The sequence below is a fragment of the Cebus imitator genome, unplaced genomic scaffold (genome assembly GCF_001604975.1).
Source record: "Cebus imitator isolate Cc_AM_T3 unplaced genomic scaffold, Cebus_imitator-1.0 Scaffold259, whole genome shotgun sequence".
Lineage (NCBI taxonomy): Eukaryota > Metazoa > Chordata > Mammalia > Primates > Cebidae > Cebus > Cebus imitator.
The window spans coordinates 883,257-892,999 of record NW_016107574.1 but is presented as its reverse complement, the minus strand read 5'-3'; the positions used below and the strand labels follow the sequence as shown (position 1 = coordinate 892,999).

At 43.7% G+C, this 9,743-nt stretch overlaps 1 protein-coding gene across 1 annotated transcript in view; it reads left to right on the top strand.

Moving 5' to 3' along the window:
• Positions 1-6,401: 6,401 nt before the first annotated feature.
• SMC3 (structural maintenance of chromosomes 3) overlaps positions 6,402-9,743 on the top strand; it is a 36,510-nt gene continuing 33,168 nt past the window's right edge. The window contains exons 1-2 of the mRNA XM_017499687.2: positions 6,402-6,553; positions 7,676-7,751. Coding sequence (XP_017355176.1) covers positions 6,539-6,553; positions 7,676-7,751 — 91 coding nt within the window. The 5' untranslated portion in view covers positions 6,402-6,538. The remainder of the gene's footprint in view (positions 6,554-7,675; positions 7,752-9,743) is intronic.

The window sequence follows — 9,743 nt, the reverse complement described above, 5'->3', positions numbered from 1 at the left end:
AATCATCCCAAAACCAACTGCCTCCCACCCGCCCCCGCCATCCGTGGAAAAGCTGTCTTCCAAAAAACCCATCCTTGATGCCAAAAAGGTTGGGGACTGCTGCTCTAGGGCCGAGGTACCTTTTCGGTTTTCTACCATGGTCTGAGGAATCCTTGAGCATCATGTCATTGAGCAGAATATGATGCTAGAATACTGTATTGATAATATCATGTTTTCAGTCCCGAGAGGGAGGAAGTGGCAAGTATCCTGAATACCTTGATGAAGGGGTCCAGAATATATCACTGTGGCATAGAAATTATTTTGAGCTTAAGGCATTTGAGTTCCTGAAATCTCTTACCTGCTTAAAGCAGAGCCTCCGTGGGGACGAATGTGACTCCATCTTGGATGCTAATCTGCCATGTTGACTTCTGCTTACCCCTGGTCCCATGAATGCCTCCCTCCCCTCTCATTTTCTCTCTCTCTCTCTTTCTCTCTCTCGGTCTCTCTCTCAGTGTCTCTCTCTCTCTCTCTCTCTCTCTCTCGGTGTCTCTCTCTCTCTCTCTCTCTCTCTCTGTCTCTCTCTGTCTCAGCAGAACCTTGCCCAGGCTCCTGCATCATCTTTTTTATTTTTTGTAGAGACAGGGGTCTTACTATGTTGGCTAGACTGGTCTTGAACTCCTGCACTCAAGCAATCCTCCTGCCTCAGCCTCTCAAAGTGTTGGGATTACAGGCATGAGCAACTGCACCCAAGCGCCTCCAAAATTTCTACTTTATTCACTGTCCTTAGTGTAAAAATATTTAACTTCAGTGTCATAGCACAAATTATAAGCTGTGACACATACGGCATGCTCAGTGGTTCGGGATGCAGTTTGTCTTTAACTGTCCTGCTGCAGCAAGTACACCTTTTCCCTAGGGTATATAAGCCTTGGGTCTAGGGGGTAATCGTGTGAAGAGCTACCTGCCTTACAGTAGCCCAAGACTACACATCTCTCTGTAAGTTCCCCAATAAGTCACCCTCTACCGACAAACTGGATTTGTCTGCCTTATTCTTTGGTTTCTCAGTTCTTTCAGTGTTTGGAAATTGCTTCGCATAGACAGCCCTTTCATGAAACACTCCTAAACAACTCAATTGTTGTAAATCTCCCCTGGAAGAACCAGGGAAGACTGGCTCTTCACCACAGACAATAAGTCTCCACACCACACTTAAACAGACAACGTCACAAAAGCCATCATATCTTCCAAGCTATCATTTATTTATCTTCCCTAAAAGTTTTTTATTTTCCTGTAAGTGCCCTTCTCCCTCTCCTTTTTCACCTATTCAATAGTATGTAAGCCTCAAATTGTAACTGCCCTTTTGAGTCACATTTCTTTGTGAACTTCCACATGTATGTATGTGTATGTGATTAAAATCTGTTTTTGGCCAGGCGCGGTGGCTCACGCCTGTAATCCTAGCACTTTGGGAAGCTGAGGTGGGTGGATCACCTGAGGTCAGGAGTTCAAGACCAGCCTGGCCATCATGGTGAAACCCCATCTTTATAAAAAAAAAAAAAATCTGTTTTTTCTTTTGCTAATGTGTCATCCAGGGTGGAGTGCAGTGGTAACAATCATGATTCACTGCAGCCTTGAACTCCTAGGTTCAAGCCATCCTCCCGCCTCTGCCTCCAGAGTAGCTGGGACTACAGGCAATCGCCACCAAGTCTTAAGCTCCTGCTCTCTTAAGTTCATGGATTGCACCCCCCATCCATAAACATAAAAAGGCAGAGGAAAAATTTCTTCCTCCTCAACACTATTACGACACATTCAGGCAGAGATAATCAGGAAATATCTGTTCAATGAATGAATCAATCAATAATGGTTGGTGGGGTGGTCTCAGAGTCTTTGGTCAGTTTTCTCCGGCATGCTGAACTTTCAGTTTAGCTCTTTGCTGTCTTTTCCCAGGGATTTGCTGAATACACGTTTGGCTATGAACTAACAGCAAAAAACAGCTAACATTATCTCTTGTGCCAGTTATTTTAAATAAATCGTCTCAATTTATCTGCAAGGAAATTTCCATAGATATCATTAAAATCCTCACTTAAAGATGAGGAAACAGGATCCAGGAGGATAATCTTCCCCAGGTCATGCATCAGCAAGTGGTAGAGCCGGGATGTAGAGCTGGGACCCCCAAAGTCTGACCACTGACTGTTGGGGCAATCTCTATCTGCATCTTCGCTGCCTGGGAAAGCACAGAATATTCCCATTTCATTTACAGGAAAACTAAAATCACATGGTAAAATGACATATTCCAAGTCATGGAATCTGTCAAATGGAGTCAGCATAAGACCACTGGGTTTCCAACCCATTGCAAAATAAGTGCCCTTGCTCCTCACAACATCAGTGAGAAAAATCTAAGACAGACTACACACGTGACAGCAGTGTGAAGCTGGTAAAGAGCTACACAAATATAGAGGATTATGATTGCTGTGTGTCTGTGCTTTGAGCATTAAAGAGACTCCATTCTTTTTTTTTTTTTTCTTCAAGATGGGGTTTCACCATGTTGGTCAGGCTGCTCTTGAACTCCTGACCTCAGGTGATCTGCCCGCCTTGGCCTCCAAAGAGACTCCATTCTTAAAGAGACTTATGATTAACAACACCTCTTTTTTCCCCCTCCCACTCCAGTGTGTCTAAGTGATCATGCTGAATCAGTCTGAGGTGGGGTTGGGAGAGAGAAATAAAAACACAGATGAGGTGATGCCATGTGTTGTTAATGGGATGTTTGGATGTAAAATGATGTTACCAAGCAAAAGAGGTTCGCTGCTCGATGTGCTAGAAGTCAATACTATGATACTGGGTTTTTGAGAAAAGACAAGCTTTTTATTGCAAGTTGACTAAAAAGACAGGAATCCAGCTCAAATCTTTCGTTCTGTGCTAACTTTAAGGTAGTAATTTTATTAGAAAAAATTAGAGGGTGGATTCTGGGATTAGTAGGTGATTGGCAGAAGGAAAGGAGAGGTCTAGAAAGTGCTCAGGCATGCAGTTACCTCTTCATGTCACCACATGGATCACATGTCAAATTCACGGGGAGTTTGTATGAACCATGCACTAGAAACTCAGGCTGTAGTGTCAGCAAATTGTTCTGCACAAACTCCAGTTGGTTATATTGGTTCCAACCAATTTCAGCCAGTTTTTTAACATCGCAGGTGAAGGGAGTTTCAGCAAGTTGTTTCTTCTCGGCCGGGCACAGTGGCTCACGCCTGTAATCCCAAGACTTTGGGAGGCCAAGGCGGGTGGATTGCTTGACGTCAGGAGTCCGAGACCAGCCTGGCCAACATGGTGAAACCCCGTCTTTATTAAATAATAATAATAATAAAATTAAAAAAATAAAAAGTTGTTTCTTCTCTCATCTGCTATCGTTGCAAACTCAAGAATTTGTTAGTCACAGGCTTCTTTAACTCTTGGGGGCATTGTTTCAAAGGCTGCAGTTCTCCGTTGCTTATAGCTATGAGCCAGTAGGCACTGTGCGGCTGGCGTTTTGCTTTATGGTGGCAATTTCTTTCGGGAATGTCCCTTTGCTTCCAAATCGTTCATAGGTTTGAAGAACTATTCATCCCAGCCAAAGGAGATCAGTACGTTCTACTTCTAAGAAAAGAATGATGCTCCTAAGAGGGATGGGAGGTGAGTGGAATGAGGACACAGGGAGCTTTTAAACATCAATGGCTGGCATATGTGAGTCCTGCACAGTGCTAAGTACTTTGCTTCTGTGCATTTTTCACTCCTAAGTCTTTACAGTGCTTTCTGTGAATTAGTTACTAAGTAACAGCAGAAACAAAATGAAGTCCCTTCTCTCTTGAATTTATATTCTTGTAAAGACAGACAATAAATACAAAAATAAAAATAAAATAAAAGCATTACCTCAAAATCACTTTTTGATATTTTAGGTTTTTTGCTATCTTTTTTCTGCCTATATAAATTATGTAAGCTAATTGTATAAGATTCATTTCATATGGAAAAGCCTAAGTAAGAAATTTTAAAAACCCCATTACTGTGAAAGCTATTGAAATGTTTTAGTCACCATCTTTTCATATTTTACTTACATATATATACACAATTTCAGGTAAATAGGAATATCTTATACCTCCTGTTTGTTATTCTAAATATGATGGAGTTTTATCATCTTCATGTTATAGAGTGGGAATTGGAGAACTTAAAAGTTTTTTTTTCTGAGACAGAGTCTCACTCCATCACCCAGGCTGGAGTGCAGTGTCAAAATCTTGCTCACTGCAACGTCCGCCTCCGGGGTTCGAGTGAGTCTCCTGCCTCAGCTTCTCGAGCTGGGCTTACAGGCACCCCCACCACGCCCAGCTAATTTCTGTATTTTCAGTAGAGACAGGAGTTTGCCATACTGGCCAGACTGTTCTCAAACTCCCCACCTCAAGTGATCCACCCGCCTCCGCCTCCCAGTGCTGGGATTACAAGGCCTGAGCCACCGAGCCGGCCTAAGCTTTAAATAATAATACAACTAAAATCTAAAAATAAAATGTTTAGATTGGGTGCAGTGGCTCATGGCTGTAATCCCAGCATTTAGGGAGGCAGAGGTGGGAGGATAGCTTGAGGCCGGAAGTTAGAGACCAGCCTGGGCAACATAAGGAGACCTGTCTTTAAAAAAAAAAAGTTAGCTGGGCTTGGTGCCCACAGCCTGTAGGCTGAGGCAGGAGGATGGCTACTCTGCTGCAGGCTGAGGCAGGAGGATGGCTTGAACCCAGGAGTTCAAGGCTGCAGTGAACATGACTGAGCCACTGCGCTCCACCTACCCAGGTGGAGCCAAATCGAGAGCCAGTCGAAAAGAAAGAAAGAAAGAAAGAAAGAAAGAAAGAAAGAAAGAAAGAAAGAAAGAAAGAAAGAAAGAAAGAAGGAAGGAAGGAAGGAAGGAAGGAAAGAAAGAAAGACAGAAAGGAAGGAAGGAAGGAAGGAAGGAAGGAAGGAAGGAGGGAGGGAGAGGGAGAAAGAGAGAGAGAGGAAAAGAAGAAAAGAAAAAAAGAAAAGAAAGAGAAAAGAAAAGAAAGGGAAATGCTTAAATATTTATGTATTTATTTATTTTGAGACAGTCTTGCTCTGTTGTCCAGGGTGGACTGCGGTGGCATGATCTCGGCTCACTGCAACCTCTACCTCCCGGATTCAAGCAATTCTCTTGCCTCAACCTCTTATATAGTCTTAAATAGGGGGGGTTAAAGGTGCCCACCATGATGCCCCGCTAATTTTTGTATATTTAGTAGAGACGGGTTTTCACCATGTTGGCCAGGCTGGTCTTGAACTCCTGACCTCAGGTGATCCTCCCCTCCTTGGCCTTCCAAAGTGCTGGGATTACACACGAGAGCCACTCTACCGGCCTATTTATTTTTTCAAACCAAGGGCTGGATAGGATTTGATTCCGGCTTCAGATAAAGGACTCCTAGGGAGATACCCTGGTTAACAGAGGCAGTTAGAAGGGTATTAAAAATAGTTCAATCTTGCTTATACCCATCACTGGAGATAGCAAGAAGAAGAAAAAAAGAAAATAGTTCAATCTAGAAATAATTAGGGCCAGAAATGCTTCCAGCAGCGGGATTGGGGCTGATTTGGGTATTTTCTTCTCTTCCCAGCAAGTAATTTCGGAGCGGCCCAGTGATCCATTTTCTGAACAAATGTTTTTCTCCCAAGACTGATAGGGATCAGAAAGACCTAGGGTTGCCACTGGCACCTAATATCTTTCAGGCTTTTTTGTTTTGAAAGTGGATTAAAAGCTTTCAGCCTTACCTAAATCTCTTTGTTGCAATTGTACAGATCTGCCTAGATTTATAGCAGATGGCAGAATAGAAACAGCTCCCTGGGGTATTAATTACCACATTACTAAAACAAATGTTCGAGCATTGACAAGTCCCTTCGGGGCTGTCCTCAGAGTGGGCAGTTCGGAACCAGCTTGGGACGTGCTAAGATTGTAAACGTTCCTAGGGAGAGCGATAACAAAGAGGCAACGGGGGGCCACACGTAAAATTCCAGCCGTCACCACCATTCCATGAGTGCAAGGACTAGTACAGTCCGCGCGGGGTCCGCTTTTTTAAACAGCGCGGAATCACGTGGCCGACGGCTCGAGGCACTACGGTCCCTCAGAATCTCCCACTCAGCTTTGGCGCGGAACCTTTCCCCTCCTTGTGGACGCGACCATTGGCCCCGCGCTCGGAGGTGGTACGGGCCAACCTTATGGTCATGACTTCTCCGAGTAGAGCTTTTGACTAAGTCCCAGAAAAGCGTTAGCTACGGAATTCTAGATTGAAATGAAGTCCACCAAACAACCCTGTGGAAGACCCGTTTTGCCTAAAAGAAAGCGCAGATCTGAGCTTGACTCCCCCTACGCTCTGTGAGTGCTGCAAGATGGTTCCGTCCGAGGCGCGGACTCCTCCTCCACGAGCGCCGCCATTTTGTTTGGCTTGAGGGGAGCGAGCGGCGCTTTGGGGGAGGGGTCCTGCAGGCACCTCACTCGACTCTGCCGCCGCGCATTTGCTGCTTCCGGGCGGGTTTCCTTCCCGGCGAGGGGCGCGGAATCATGTACATAAAGCAGGTAAGGCCTTTGCGTCCCTTCATCCCGTCCTGGGCCAGTGAGGACCGCTCTTTGAGGCAGGAGTCTTGTGGTGCCTCTTTTCTCTTGCTACGGGCTGGACCGGGGCTGGGCAGGGACTGTGGGGGGGAGGAGAGGGACCCCGGCCTCGCGAGTGCCGGGGCTGCTGGGTCGCGGAGAATTGGGGCGCTCCTCTGCAGCTTGGGCCTCCGCGCTGGGGCTAGTCTAGGGGAGTCAGGATCTCCGAGAGGTGTGGACGGGGCCGGCTGGCGGGCCGCTGGGAGGGACCCGGCCTTCCCAGGCGGCTGGAGAATTGGCGGGGGCACCGCGCCGGGGCGGCCGCGGGCGGGAAGGGCTGCGTGGTCCTGCAGGGGTGGCCTCGCCTGGGCTTTGTGCGTGGGATGTGTGGAAAGGCGACCTCCCCGGTCCGGGGGCGCCGGTGGGGGCACAGACTGGGGTGTCACTGTCACTGCGAGGGGCAGTTCCTCTGCCCGATTAACCCGCGAAGTGAGCGGGATCCTCTGGCTTGCAGGATGCGGAGCGCCGCCTCCTTCGGTTGTTTACTTCTGTCAAGATGGTCTTCCCGCGCGGGAGTCCACCACAAAGACGAGCCCAGGCACACAGCCTTGGAAACCGTTTTCTGTCGGGTCTGTCGGGTTCTGAGCACTCCGTCTTTGGAACGTGGGCTCTTTCTGGCCGGCGGGTGTGAGTGACTGAAAGCTGCCCTCGCTGGTCTTGGAGTCGGGGAGCTGAGGCCGGGCGGCCTGCTGGATAGACTTTTGCTATTTTGCATTGCAGTGTTTAAAAGTGTTCCAGTTAAGCTCACGCAGTATTCTTGATTTTGAAAGGTTCTTAGCAGGTTAATAACTATAACAAAAAAAAAAAAAAAAAAAAAAAAGCGAAATCCTGCAGTGGCGTTGCATTGGCAAGGGTTACCGATAAAAGGACTTTCTGAAAGCAGATTTTTAATCACCGCTTTCCAAAGTGAATTTTTCTTATATGAAATTTTAAGTTTTCTATATTGCATTAAATGAGAAACAGGAAAGAAATGCAAGAGAAAAATGTTAATGTATATGTTATTTTTTTGGGGGGGAAGCCTTCTCAAAAATGTCTTTTATTTATTAGGTGATTATCCAGGGTTTTCGAAGTTACAGAGATCAAACAATTGTAGATCCCTTCAGTTCAAAACATAATGTGATTGGTAAGTGTCCTTGGTTTACTGGATCAGATTTATAGTCTTTATTGTAGGTAACGTATATTCTGTCCATTTGTATATTGGCTTAAGGAGACAGGAATTGCCTTTGAATATTAAGTAAAGTTAAATGTATTTTTCTGCGTGAAATAACTTTTGCACTGATGAATGCTTATTTTTATAAACTTAAAATGTTTGGGTAAGACACTCATAAGTTACACATTTTTATCTGGGTAGCCTTGTGTGTATTTGTAAGAGTGTTTTAAAGCATTTGAGCACTTCCGTTCATGTTATATATCCTAGTTAAAATGCTCACTGTTACCTTATTTCAGAGACAGACAATTTTTATTCACAAAGTAGATCCCAGGGTTCCCCGCCCATCAGTGTCTAAGGACAGACCAGGTAGCTAGGTGGGAAGAGCATAAACTTTGGAGCATAGCAGAATGGGGTTCAAATCCCAGTTGTGGCATACATTCTTTTTCAGACTTTCCGAGAAGCTTCAGTTTTCTCATTTGTAAAGTGGAGATGATACCTGTTTCATAGGGCTGTTGGGAAGGTTAAATGAGAAACCTTATGTAAGTGTGATGATAAAGGGTTAGTGGTGATTGCTATTAACAATATTTTGTCAGTTTAGTCTGTTCAGACTGTAGTGTGCATTTTGTTGATACAGCTAACAAAATGTTTTCTGACATTCTGCTGAGTTTTTTAAAAGATAGATGAAAGGAGTGGTTCTAGACACCAGAAAAACAGACTGCTGTTGACACAGTTTTGCTATACAGAGTCCATGCTAAGAGTTATATTAGTTTGCTTAGGCAGCTGTAACAGACTATCCTAGATTGGTGGCTTAAACAAGAGATTTTTTTTTTCTTGCAGTCCTGGAGGTCAGACATCCGTGACCAGGATACCTGCATGGTTAGGTTCTGGTGAGGCTCTCTTCCTGGCTTACAGATAGTTGCTCTCTTGCTGTGTGCTCATATGGCCCCATCCTCATGTCCTTATTTAACCATAATCATCTCCCAAGGGCCCCCATCTCCAAATAATGTCATATTTGGGTTTAAGGTGTCAATATTTTCGGGGGACACAGTTCAGTCTTGGCGTAAGCGAGATTCATATTACTGTTTCCAGAAGACCCATAGAGAATCATATTTCGTATAAAATGGTAAAATTGAAGGCAGGTTTTTTTTTTTGCCTTCAGTATATCAATAGCAGCCTTGTAGTTGGAAATAAAGAAGACAGACTTTTTTTTCCTCTTGTGCTCTATCTACTGAAGTCAGCTAATTGAATTGGTATGCCATAGGGTGGCATAAATGTACTGGGGTTTTACTTATATACAGGTACTTATTTTTTCATCTATCAAAAAATCTTTAGAAATGTAGAAAAATAACAATTACTAGTTTTCTATTATTTAACATGCACATTAAATTGGGTCTCTTAATATTTGTGTGATTTTATAAATGATCTAAAAATAACTTATTAGCTAGAACGATTACAATCATTTTATCTGTAAAGTCCATCAAATACCATTGTTTTAGCTGTTACCAGGTAGCTGTTTTACTGCTGTGATTGCAGCATTAGATAACAATTACTTACTAAGGAAAATTGTTTAAAACAAATGAACCCAAGATGATAGTACTGATTAAACATGTTTTAAAACCAAGTATGTTAATAATGTAAGAAAGACCAAAAGTGGTATGTATTGAGATTTGCCTTAAAAATATCTGGTGAAAGCATTCCACTTTGATTGTTGAATGATTTTGACTATTAAAAATTTCTCTTGTACTGATGTTGGTTATAGGCATCAAACTAACCCTTTTAAGGTTTTCTTCCCCCTAACCTTTTAACGAAAGAAATACATGTTAATTATGAAACATTATGGAAAAGCTAAAAGGAAGAAAATGAAGATAAACTATAATCTTTTTACCCAGAGATAACCATTCTTTGTTTTTTACTGCACACCATGATTCTTCAGAAATAACCATTCTTTTTTTTTTTTTTTTTTTT